Raw genomic sequence first — 13,815 nt, 5'->3', positions numbered from 1 at the left:
CGCCCTTACCCGCCTCCCCTCCCGGCGCTCCGCCTCGCCCCGCGCCGCGCGCCCACCCGGGAGCGCAGCTCGGCAGCGGTGGCCTGCGCGTCCCGTCGCGGCCCGGGGCTGCGGGGCATGCGCTCTGCGGCGCCGCCGCCCTCCCCCGCCCTTCCCGCGGCAGAGTTATGCCAAGTATGTGAGGAGCCCGCGAGGGCCAGAGCCGGTCATGGGGAGCCGCCGCCGCCTCCGCGAGCGCGGCTCGGTCCTCTCCCCGGGGCGGGGGCGAGCCTAGTCGCTGAGGCGGAGGGGATGGCAGACCCTCTGAGGAGGACGCTGTCCCGGCTCCGGGGGAGGCGGAGTCCCGGTGTCGCCGAGGGGCTTCGGCACCCCGCGGTAGCGGCAGCGGCGGCTTCCTCGGCCACTGAGGGAGACGCCCGGGGAGAGCACGTCGGTGGGGCCCAGCTGAGCCTGGGGCGGACTCCGCCGTCGCCGCAGGCGTGGGGAAGCGGGGCGCGCATCCCGGGAGGGCGTCGGGAGCGGTCGGGGGCTCTCCGGCCACCGCCGCGCGGCGGGAAGGAGGCCGCCCCCCCGGGTCGCGGGCCTCCCCGCGACCCTTCGCACTCCGCGCCGGGCTCCGAGGGCAGCGGAGAGGAGGAGGACCCCGACCAGGACGGCGCCGACTATTACGAGAACCTGCCCGGAGGCACGCAGTCCGCGCCCGAGCCTGACGGGGCGGAGGCGGAGCGGTGGCCCCCGCCTCCCCCGGCGGCGGGCTCCTCCCCGGGGGCGGAGGGCGGCCGCCTGGAGACGGGCAGGCTGCAGACCCAGTTGCGAGAGGCCTATTATCTGCTGATCCAGGCCATGCACGACCTGCCCCCTGACTCGGGCGCGCGGCGGGGCGACCGGAGCTGGGCGGATCGCGGCTGCCTTGCGGGAGTCCGGGCTCTGGGCCAGCCGCCCTCGGCCTGCGGGCCCGTGGACAGCCGGGCCAGCCCCCGACACTGGGAGCTGGGAGGCGGTGACTGCCCTTGGCAGCAGGTGTCCCCGCCTCCGAACGAGTCGGGGGGAGGCCGCCTGCGGAGTCCTCGAATGAGGCCGTCCTACAGCAGAAGCCTCGAGAGCCTCCTGGTGGGTGCCAAGCCGCCTCCCTTCCAGCGGTGGCCGAGCGACAGCTGCATCAGGTGCGGCGCGCGCGGGGACCTGGACGAGCCCCCGCCACGTGGAGACTGGATGGACAGCTGGAGTGGAGGCAGCGCCCGCGCCGCGGCGCCCTCTGGCTTCCTGACTCCCGGCTCCAGGGATCTCGGTCGCTCCTCGGGAGGTCCTTTCAGGGATCCTGCGGGGTCCTCGGTGTTACACAGAGGCAAAGGAGACTGCCAGGAGGGGCTCCCCTTCCTCAAACCGCCCGCGGTGACAGTCAAGAAGCTGCAGAAGTGGATGTACAAAGGACGTCTGCTGTCGCTGGGAATGAAGGGTCGGTCCCGTGGGACACCCCCAAAAGCCACGGGAGCTCAGGCAACCTCTCCAAATCTGGGCGCTTTGAAAATGCATGAAAGCCAAAGAATTACCGACCAACGAATTACGTTGACAGGTAGGATACTTTACAATCAAAATACCAACACCTCGAGCCTTATTGTTTACCAGGTGAGTTTCTCTCTTAAGAACGAAGAATAAGGTATGTTTTTGCAGACAGGTAACGTGCCCGTGCCAAAGTAAATGTCGTGGAAGTGGCAGCTTAATGCGATTTCGAGGTTACGTAGTATAATGCCTTCACCCTTTTTGCTTAAAAAAATTTTTTTTAAGACCTTGGCATGAGGAACTTGGCGTTTTTGTTTTTCCTCTCTAAGAACGAGTGTGCCCACTTCTAAGCACAATGGGCAAAGGTTAAGTTCACCACACGCTTTTAGTTTAGCGTTGGGCGGTGCTGCCTTGATTTTTATTCTGTGTAGCTCTAGGCAAATCCAGAGACTTCTGTGGAGTTTGTGAATTTGATTTTGATCCAAAGGAGAGTTTACAGGCTTCAAAACTGTCATTTTACTCATTACATCTTTCACCCCCCCCCTCACACACACACACACACACACACACACACACACCTCCAAACCAAAAAAGTACCACAGTAGAATTTCCTTTTGGTTAAGTAGAATTTCACATATTTCTCTCCACATTGCCCCTACAAAAAAAAAAGAAAGTAACCTTTTTAATTGTGGGAAGCACTAGTGTTTTAATCAAAAGAAAAGTGTCTCATGTCCTTGTTGAGAAAATGCTGACATTTAAATTCATATGTAAACTTAAGTATATTTATCCCTATAATAGAATGTTACTTCCAATTTTGTATGTGCATGATCTTTAATTTTTACTGAAAGTTTAGGTTACCAGTTGTAGAAGTCTCTTAATTTTGTTGTAAATAGCAAAAATTCTTTTCTGAAAGAAGTGTAATACCTTTAAACTGAGCCAAAAACATGGTCTTTTGAAACACAATCTTAAATGTAAAGACTTTTAGTGAACATAAGGACTCCCATGTCAGTAATAATTTAAAAGATATTAAATGCTGAAATGTGAAAGGTATTCAGAATTTGACAGTTTCTCTGGTAAGAATTACAAATCCTACAGGACTGGGTTTATACTCATTAACTTTGTTTAACCAATAAACACAAAACAGTGGGGAGAAACAAAGTTCACACTAATCACTCAGTGAGGACAGATCAAATGATTCACTTAAAATGTATATAAACTTGAAAAGTTTTTTGAGTTTATAAATCTCGAATTCACACCTGTCAATTTTTTCCCTCAAATTTATTCCATTTCACTTGAATAAAAGGATAATAGAATGCAACTTTTTGTGAAGAGATGTACTTTATGCTAAGTTCATATTAAAATATACATTTCTAGGAGTAAAGTATTTGTAATCATTCATTAAATTTTATTGCCACTACATCTTTATCACCCATAATCTTTGTTCAATTAACTCTTTGTAATAAGAGTTAAATTTCATCCATCACAAAAATCTGTATAAAACTTTAAGTCAAATATTTTTTACCCTTTTGTTGGAAAGGTTAAACATTTACCATGTGATGGCTTCTAAGGCCCTCTGTTGTAATGTAAACATTCAATCAAGGATTTTAGAAGTAATAATAAGTGTAGTCAAGCTAAGGATGAATTCATTGTTTTTTTCATTGAGAAATGAAATGAAATTAGCTTTAAAATAAAATGAAACAATTACTGTGAGATATTAATGATTTAGATAATCTGTGATTTAAACAACCTTTACGATGTTATTTCCTTTCAAATCACCAATTAGTCTTTTAGGAAAGATATAAATAACTTGTGTAATGTTTATATTTCTAGTACAGATTTGGGCAATTTTTAAAAAACTATTTTTCATGAAGGTTAGTTGAACTTACTAAAATCATTTTAGATATTTTATGAGGTTCTCATATAATCTTCATTTCACACACACACATACACACACACCACCCCCACATCCCCAAGGAGGTATGACAAGTGTCATTTTAACAGCAACAAAAGAAATGGAGGATAAGTAGACTGTCCAAGGTCATTCAAACTAGTGTATGGTTTGTGTATGCTTATACATGGATTCAGACTATTATGTGGGTTCAAACTCGGGTCTCTCTGACTCCAAAACCCCTATTTATATAAAAGCCAAAGAGACTAAACATCTTTAGAGGTTTGATCCACTTAATTATATTAAATTGCTTGGATAATAGAGATGAATGGAATTTCAACAAGGTTTAGAGGGATAACTTCCTCAAAGTTGCAGAAAAGATGGGGAACTTCTAGAATAGTTTAAAAGACATTTAAAAAATCTATATAACCATTTAAAACTGTTGTCTTTAAATATATACTTAGTTCAAATTGATGTTATTACTTGTATTCTACATTTAAATCATAATTTCCAAAAATGCTAATTGGGCAGTCCAAATGAAGCAGTGCATTTTGGTCATATATAAAAATGTTAAATAGTCTGAAAAATTTTTATCACATTTTTCTATACAATATTATTTGTGAGGATGTTTTCTTTCAAGATAAAGTTACAGAATTTATAACAGAATAACTATGTAATGGAATAAAGATACCTAATCTACTTAGGTATTTAGGAAATTTTTGAGGCTATATAACATGTGAATGCCAAAATGATTTTGTTTTGATTCCTGGCTCCTACTAAGAGCCACTAAAGCTTCTGATAGTATAGTAATGCCAGTAGTTTGGTGCGGTTGGGTATGTAGTGTTTGCAGATTGGCCAATTTGTTCCTAATTGAGATGATTATTTAAGAAATCTAAAATCATTACACATAGTCAATATTGTCAAGTTTCTGCAAGCCTTAAGATTATGAAGGAATTTTAATGTATTTGCCAACTATACTTCATTGTAAGTCTTTATATATAAGTTTTAATTAGCATATAGTACTTAGAAATAAATTCAAAAGCATTGGGTTGAGCTGTTTTGGCCTTTCAATTGATTTAAAAAATAATTAGCCTATTTTGATTACTTTTCTTGCTATGTGATTTGCGAAAGAAAAAATTTCAGGCATACAACTTGTTAATATTTGTCTGAAATTTTTAGACAATTCTTTTAAAATACTATTAATTGATGTGCTACTGTGCATTATATCTTAAAGTGAAGTTGATGCTTATTTATAATACAGATACATATCCTCTTTACTCAAGGGTTTGTAGCTCTAATTTCTTATCTTTATGAGTTACATTATCTTTATGAATTTTTTCAACAAATTCTTTTATGAATCATCCCTCTTCAGGTGTGGTAGTAACAGGCATACAATTTTTGACTGTCTTCCAGCTTTAAATCCCTCTCTGAGAAATTCTGCCATTGTGGCCCTAGAAGCAAGTCCAGTTGTTTTTTTTTTTTTGGAAGAGTGCCCTAGAGTTTTGGAGTTGCTGGTGGCAGTAAAACTCTGAGAATTACACATTCAGCAGAAAATGGGGTTTTGTTGATCTGAAAATCCTACATTTCTAAGAGGAGTTTAGTTTTTGAGGATCACTAAGGCTATTTTCTTGACCTTTGTCACTCAAAGTGTGGGTCACAGTTATAAAGCAGTGCTTTTTAAACTTAATGTGTATATGAATTCCCTGAAAATATTGTTAAAATGCAGATTTAACAGGTTTAGGAGTGGGACCTGACTTTCTGCATTTTCATAAACTCCCAGTGTGGTTGCTGCTTACTACACTTTGAGTAGTAAGGTTCCAGAGTTCTCAGTTCCCCCAGTCACCTATCTTGATACATTTGTTCAAGTTTTGAAAAAAGCTCTCTACTTTATTTTGATACTTGATACTTAAACATCCCTATTAGGCCAAAGTGCTTTAGCTCTTTCTGCTTCAGTTTAAGCAGTTCCCACCATTTTGGTCTCAATTTGCACCAATAAAAGTGAGACTTTAGAATCTGCAAGAGAGGACGCCATATAGTATAGTGGTTAACAGAACAGACACTCTGGGTTTCTGATCAGACTCCACCACTTACTAGGCTTGTGACCTTGGACAAGTTACTCAACCCTGGGTAGCCTCAGTCCTCTGGTTGCTGTGAGGATGAGAAAAGATAATCCATTTGGTGCCAAGCCTAGGGCTTAGTAACTGTTACCAAAAGGAAAGCAAGCAGGCTTTGTGAGAATACTGCCCTACTCCAGATTATTAGGCTTCTGGGTAGAGAGTGAAATGATCAGAAATTGAGGAGTTACTGCCTTGAAGAGCATTGGGGATTGAGCTAGAGTACATCCTTTAGGGGCACTTACTTATTCTCATCTTTTTTTTGTGCTTCTTTCTCTTGCTCCTTCCCATTACTTTTGTGAACTTGAAAACAGTATCAATTTTTTTCTTCTCTACCTTTCCTGTCCCAAAGGCTAGCACACAACTTTTTTCGTAAGGACTTTTATACAAGAGAGGAAAAATAAAAGATAGTAAAAGCACTTCTTTCCTTTTCATTGTACCCATCTCCACATTTAGATACATCTAGGAGAGATGAAAACATATGTGTAAACACACTCATATATAAAAATCTAAGGCGTAACTTTTTCTAATTATTTCATCTGGGCTGCCAGGCTTGACTCTGTAAACAGGGATGGTTGTATTTATTTAAATTCAAATGTGATGGTCATAAGAATACTTTTTAGGATTTTTGAAAGAGCTGTGAACATAAAGCAACAGAGTTTCTGCAATAGAAATTTTAAAATGATGGAAAGATGTAGATACTGTACATTTTCAGTCAGAGTTGAAACAATTTCTCAGAAAGTCTGATGATTTTGAGCTGGGGCACTAGTTAAAAGGTGAGTAATAGTAAGTCATTTAGATTTATTATAGTAGTTGAGAACATAGAATTACCTTGAGTAGTTCATCGCTAGGTAGAATATTTTTCTGAGTGATGAACTTTTAATTGCCACTAATGCATTCTCTTATAGAATTTCAAAAATGACTTTAATTAGAATCTGATAATTATACCACTAATATTATAGTTGCAATAAAATAGCCCTTTTTGCCTTTCAACTTTGTACATTTATTTATATCTTCTTTACTTGAGCCTTTTTTCAGTGTATATTATGTATGTATGAAAATCTGAAGCTTAATGTTAACTTTTAAATTTATGCCAATAAGATTTATCATTAATTTTATCATAAAAAGGAAATAAAGGGAAGATGGCAAATAGCTTTCCATTTTTGTATAATTTACATTCATATACATTCAGTTAATTAACTGAGATAAAAATGATTTAAATTATTTATAAATAATTGCTCAGGTCAAATTCCCTGAACATGAATACATTTCTTACTTATATTCTGTTTTAATAACTGAATAAATTAGGCCTTTATCAGAAATTATAATAATGTACCTGTTACCTAGTGATTCCTGAGTATGTACTGACTTTCATTTCTTAAACTGTAAATTTAAACTTCAGCGTCATGTATTTTGAAGTATTCAGCAATAGCAATCAGATTATTTGGTTTCAAATTTTTGTAGTTTGTATTTTATGAAAAATAGTTGCATTGTGTCTCACAGTCTGATTATTCCTTTTAATATTACACATCATTAAATACATCAGTAGAAGTATCAATTTATTTAAATATGGATACTAGTAGCATTATTATTCTCATTGGAGTTACTTGGAATGGAGTATAAGTAGAAGAGCATTTATTGGATAGGACTTAAAATAATGTGTCTATATAAAGTTTTGAATGTCTTGAGAGACATATGAGAAAAAGATAAAATAAGTATTGGCGCATTGCTATGATGGGTTGTATAAAATTTTATAATTGTTCAAATTTAGAGTTGTGTCACAACTATGTGTAATATCCTGTGAAGGTCTGAAATGCTATTAAATAAAATGGGATTTGGGCTTAAATGTGAAATAGATCTAGATTTTAATGTACTCCACATGACAATGTGGCCCCTAAAATCCTAGAGGCCCTAGTGATTTCTGTGTATGTGCTGATTTTCAGGTCTTGAAGTGTAAAGGACACACACCCAAGAGAGACTGTTCAATCTTCAGGTTCTCATTAATGAAATTAAATGAAATAAGTTCAAGATACTTACTGAATATCTGTTACATGTTTGTGTGTTAAATCTTGGAGGGTGATGGTGGGTGACCCTTAGTGGTAGCCCATGTGTCCTACAATAAATTTTGGAATCAGAAGTTTTTTGAGTGCTGCCTCTTCTGTTTACCAACTAGTCATCTTGGGCAAGTTACTTGACTTTTCTGAGCAGTGCTATATAGTTTTTAAAGTATTTTGAACATTATTTCAAACCTTACTTGACAGTCACTCTATAAAGTTAACTAGGTTGATATTATTGTCATGTTCAGAGGGGGTTTCCAACTTCCATACATTTAGTGTGTAGCATAGTATGGCGGGGGACAGGTAACAGCATGGATTTTAGGGTTAGACAGACTTAAATTTGAATCTTAGGGCTATTCCTTGAATATATTTCTGATATTTTTTGAGGCTCATGGAAATAATTATACCTGTTTCAGGATAGTTGTATAGGTTAAATGTGGATAAGGGCTTCCTTATTGCTTTTTCTCTTGTTCCTGACACATAATAAGCACTTAATAAATAAATGTTTGATACAGTAAGCATTCATGGGAGCATCCTTACCTTCTAATTGGTAGTATGTTCCTGCCTGGAACTCACTGAACTTGAAACCCAGTTTATGTTTAAGGATTTTTAAAAAAATTAATCTGCTTGGTTGTGTAATGTTTAGGATGAAAAAAAAAAAGACAAATTTTACATTGTTTAAAGGATTTTTTCCATTAGAAGGGAGGTTACCAAAAGACATGTCTCTTGAGACCAGTTATTATGTATCAGTAATGCCTTGATTATCCATGAACCTAATTTTTTGGTTGTTATAAGTGCCTCATAGCTTAATGTTTCTCTACCACTCTCTGTTATTAGACTATTATATTTTACTTGCTATAATACTAAGATGAATCAACCATCTACACAGTCAAAGTAACATAGACCATAATTCCATGATTTACAGGCCTGGCATGATCTAAATTTTTAGAAATGAGGTTTTGTGTAATTATCTATATGCAGTAAATTAATATTGTGATTTTTTAGTAAATATTTAGTTTACTATCATTGAAGCCTGCTTTATGCAACTTTTTGGAAGCACAAAAAATTTTCTTCTTTATATGGAATTAATGTAATGTATACATTTTTGCAGTCTTATCACATATTTTAGAGTCCTATCACATATGTATATTAAGTATTTGGTGTATTTATCTAAGTATTTATCTAAGTATTTGGTGTCTCCCATTGGACTATGAATTCTCTAAGGATAGGACATGTTTTTTTAATCTTAAATTTTTGCTGCTTAAGTTTGTACCTGGCCAGTAAAATAGCTGTGTTGTGCTTAATGTGAGACAGGGTACTAGGTTCTAATGCAGGGACTTCTTAAGGGATTTTTATTTTTGTCGTAAGTATTTGGAAGTTAAACTCTGCCGAGGATGCTACTGCACTATATAGTTAGGAAACAAGTGTTATCTCAAAATTTCAGTAATTAGTAAAGCATTTAGTAATAAGTAAGTGGCACTTATTTTGAAAGATTTATTTAAACTTAATCTTTGTGTGAAAATGTAGGAACATTACTTGTGTTTTGTAAAGACTTCTGGGCCTTGTAGTGAGCTGAAAAATTTTCAAATATTAATTAAATATATACTGTGTACAAAACATACTCTATAAGGTTTTTATAAAGTATGTTTTGCTTAGGGGAAGTTTTGTTAGCCCTATCATGTTTATAAAAGCAGTTTCCAAGTTTGTTTATCCTTTTTCTTAGAATTCTTGTAACACAAAACTAGCAGTCTGATTTCTAAATAATAGAAACCATTTTTAGGTGGGAAACCCAGAATTTTTCTTGTTCCGTTTTAGTCTCTGAATGCGATTAATATTGCTTTTTCTTTTTTTTAATCATTTTCAAAATAGTATTTTAATAACTGGTCTCAAGAGACACATCTTTCCTGGTATACCAGGCATTATATTCTACCTTCTTTTTTTCTTTGAAACAGATTTATTTGAAAATATCTATGGGTCTTCAATGAAGAGAAGAGAAATCGAAGATCTGAAGGATAATATTGGATTCAGAGGTCATAAGCCACTTAATAGCATCACTGTGTCAAAGAAACGTAATTGGTTATATCAGAGTACTCTGAGATCTTTAAATGTGGAGGAAGAAAATAAGAAATGCCAAGCTATAAGTCATTTATCCATCTCACCTGTTCCTCTACCTAAACATCAGCTATCACGACCTTTCCTCAAATCATCTGAAGAATATTGTTCATATGTGGTGTGTAATGCTACAAATTCTTCATTTTCAAGAAACTGTTCTTTAGACTTTAATGAGGAAAATGATGCAGATGATGAAGGAGAAATATGGTACAACCCCATTCCTGAGGATGATGACTTCAGTATATCGAAAGCCTTAAGTTTTGGCGAGGCAAACCCTGCTGTTCTGAAGTTGCCTGCTGTCAGCTTGAGAGTATTGTCTGGTGGTGACCTAATGCAGGCAGAGCCGCAAATGGAAGACTTGCTGTGCTCTTCTGAACACATGGATGGTGTTCAGACCACACAATCAAAGGAAAGGAATCCTGCAGATGCTATCCATTCCACAGGGTTTGTGCAGCAATACAAGCAAAGGCTTGGACACAAGACACAAGAAGGTATGATGGTAGAGAAGAGTCCTATTTTGAAATCTCCTTTTGCAGGTAAAGATAATTTTATCAACCTTTTTTTTAGTTCTTTGGCAATAACTAAAACTAACTATAGATGTCGATTGTAGCTATGTACTTTTCCTTACAAAGTAAGTGTATTTTCACAAAAATAAACTCAAAAGGTTTACAAACATGTTTATATACATGGTGCTTTAACTTGGTTTTGTAAAGAGTGATGGAGAGGGGTAATTCTGTACCAATTTTAGTATGTCAATCCTTTGAGACAGTGATTACTTTTCTCTTAGTTAAAAGAATAGAATCATGGGGAATGGAAGAGAAAGATACGTTCTTTGTGTAAATCTTATTTTACTTCATTCATTTATTCATTCATTGACAGCTTGCCTGGCTGCAGCTGCAAAACTGTGTGTTCAGTGTACCAGTAGTTTTTAGTTTTTGCTTTTATGCCTATATTTCATCATGAACAAAGGAAAGAAAGAAGAGAAAAATAAATAAGAAATAGAAATAAAGATCTTGCAAATAAGTGCTGCCATATTTATGGAACCCAGAACAGAAATAATTGAAGTTGGTTATCTATTAGGCTAAACCATATGAAATTACTGATATTTTTGATCTGCAAAACACAGGATTTCATGTAGTTCAACCTAATGGTTCCTTGATTGCCTCAATTTTCTGATGTGCTTTTCAAATTCAGTTTCAGACACACTACCCAGGAAATAAAGCATAAGGCACATTTGGTTGCAAACATCAAATGTTGAATAGAAGACAATTTTATTTTCTATCAAGTCATTTTAATTTATAAAATTTCAAATGATACAGAATATTCAAAGATGTGGGGTATAGCAGATGCTGTCAGTACCTTGTCCATTTTATTACTTATTTAAATGGGAGCAACCTACTTCCAAACATCAGTGCTGCAGCTCTGCTTGAGGACTCTGAGAAGTGTTAAGGACTCCCTCCACAGGGCAGCCTGGGAATGCCCCTCACCCAGTGACTGACAGTTGATGGAGGAGCACACCAGCTCCTTCTCACCTTGGCTGGGATAATTCTGTATTGTTGCCCAGAGTTTTCTCATGAGGTTAAGCTCCAGTTACCCACAGTAGTTAGCAGGCTTGATAGCTCAAGTTGAATTTTCCCCTGAACTTTCTCCCTTTGTTGCTGATTTTTTTTTTTACTTTACAAATAAACTACCTGCATCTGAATCCTTTTCTCAGGGGCATAAGGAAATAGAGTAAATGGTATATTGATAAGAGAAAAAGTGAGTTAAAGAACAGTGTGTACTTACTGTATGATGTCCGTTTTTAGAGAAACACTGAAAAGCTATCCTGGTTAATGTGTGCATCTTCCACCCCCACCCCACCCTGCTGCCACCTCCCAGTGTTGGGATTTAAGAAAAAATTAAAAATTTTGTGTGTGTGCATTTCTTATTATAGACTGATTTTCCAGAGTGTACCAGTTTCACTTGATTCTAGCCCAGTTCATAAATTTATACTTAAAGATTTTTATTTTGTATTTTCCCCTCATAGCTAGTTTGTGATTTGATTAGTATAATTTTAGTGTAATTTTAAGTGATTGGTGAATTTGGTAATATTTTGGCTCTTGGATTTATAAAAATAAAGCATTTTTATTCGGTCTTTCTGCAATAGAAATTGCTAACACACCTAACATTTCATTTAAATAATTAGTTAAGAATTTCAGTAGGAAATAATGCACAGTGTGTCAGAAAAGTCAGAATGTTAGATTAACTTCTTAATTATTTATAAAACCTTGAGCAATTTAATATAGTGGGTAGCTTTTTTACGCTGTGACAAAAAAGATAGACTGTAGACGATAGCAGGACTCTAATTACTATAGAATGTTTTTGACAAATAAACCAGTAGAACTGTACTAAAATTTGCAGTATAAGGGAATGCTTTGTCTAGTTTATCAAATACTCCATTTCTTATTAGTTGTTTACAGGAAAGCCCAGCAGGCATACTTATAATAGTCCTTTTTTTTATAAAGAAGGCACTTTTTTGTCATTAGGACACATAAAGAGGGGTGGAGGGAGAATACTATATTCATACTTTAAAGAAAGGTCATTTAATCCACTTATTTTAAAAATGAACTAGCACTTTTTCTCATTTTAATTGTGAAATGTAGTGTTACATAGAATAGCCTCTGATACTAGGATCATGAAAGATCTCTATAAGGAATAAAGTATGAAAAATTAATGCAAATTTGAAATAATTGGGGTAATACTGTACTGTTCTTTAAAGGAACAGTTTAAATTCATATAATATTAGATTTTAGAAGATATTTTCATTTTGCTTTATTAGTTTGAAAATTTACTATGAAGAATTTCAAATTTTGAAATAAATTGATTAGTCTACATTTTTTTAAAAGTGAAAGATTGAAAATTCAAGGTTAAATGGAGTACTTTAACTTCTTAATAATAGTTGAGAAAAGGTTAAAAAAAATCTAACAGATATGTATATACAGAAAAATGTTTAGTGAAGGCTGGAAGAGCTCATATGATTTACAATAGCCAAGTTATGGAAACAAACTAAGTGTCGATCAGTAGATGAATGAATAAAGAAGAGGTGGTACATATATATAATGGAATATTATTCAGCCATAAAAAAGGGAAAATCCTGCCATTTGCAACAACATGGATGGACCTAGAGGGTATTATGCTAAGTGAAATAAGTCAGGTAGTGAAAGACAAATACCATATCATTTCACTTATTTGTGGAATCTAAACACAAGGCAGAATGAACAAAACAGCAGTAGACTCAGACACTGAGAAGTGACTTGTGATTACCATGGGGGAGGGTTTGGGGTGGGTAGGTGGAGAGGGTGAGGGGGATAAAGAGACACAAAAATTCTCAAGCATAGTATAAGTTGGTCATAGAGATGGTAGTACACATGCAGAATATAGCTAATGATTATGTAATGTCTTCCTGTGTTGACAGAGAGTAACTGCACTAGTGGGGGTGAAGATTTAATAATATGGGTAACTGTTGAACCACTGTGTTGTATACTTGAAACCAGTATAAGATTGTATATCAATGATACTTCAATTAAAGAGAAAAAGAGTATGAGCTCTGAAGGCCTATACTTAGGTTTGACTCCTGCTTGGTTCTGCCAGTTACCAGCTTTGTATTTACATAGACAAATTAGCTCTGTGCATGAGGTTCCTTGTCTAGAAAATGGGCTGCTAGTGGTATCTTAACTCAGAGGGCTATTATGAGAATTTAATGAGGGTCTGTGCATACTAAGTATTAAATAAATTTTTCATACTTTGTCTAGCTGAATAAAATATTGACTGGCATTATTTTTAATAGCTGATACTTGAACAACACAAGTTTGAACTGTGGACTTCCACTTACAGGCAGATTTCTTTTCAGTAAATATTTTGAAAAACTTTTTGGATATTTGCAACAATTTGAAAAAATATTTTCTTCTCTGTAGCTTACTTTTTGTAAGAATACAGTATGTAATAAAAATAAAATATGTGTTAATTAGCTGTTAATGTTATTGTTAAGGCTATAGTCAAGAATAGGCTATTAAGTTTTGGGGGAGTCAAAAGTTATAGATGGATTTTGGACTGCTCAGGATGTCAGTGCTTTTAACTCCTGTGTTGTTCAAGGGTCAACTATAGC

At 37.3% G+C, this 13,815-nt stretch overlaps 1 protein-coding gene across 2 annotated transcripts in view; it reads left to right on the top strand.

Moving 5' to 3' along the window:
• The window catches only part of SYDE2 (synapse defective Rho GTPase homolog 2), a 41,297-nt gene continuing 27,482 nt past the window's right edge, over positions 1-13,815 (top strand). The window contains exons 1-2 of one of the 2 annotated variants that reach the window (XM_036890271.2): positions 1-1,573; positions 9,512-10,207. In XM_036890271.2, coding sequence (XP_036746166.2) covers positions 118-1,573; positions 9,512-10,207 — 2,152 coding nt within the window. In that variant the 5' untranslated portion in view covers positions 1-117. The remainder of the gene's footprint in view (positions 1,574-9,511; positions 10,208-13,815) is intronic. The other variant, XM_036890270.2, reaches the window with a different exon arrangement.

This window comes from Manis pentadactyla, chromosome 4, assembly GCF_030020395.1.
Source record: "Manis pentadactyla isolate mManPen7 chromosome 4, mManPen7.hap1, whole genome shotgun sequence".
Classification (NCBI taxonomy): domain Eukaryota; kingdom Metazoa; phylum Chordata; class Mammalia; order Pholidota; family Manidae; genus Manis; species Manis pentadactyla.
Note: the sequence above shows the minus strand (reverse complement) of the source record. Positions and strands in the feature narration are given on the sequence as shown.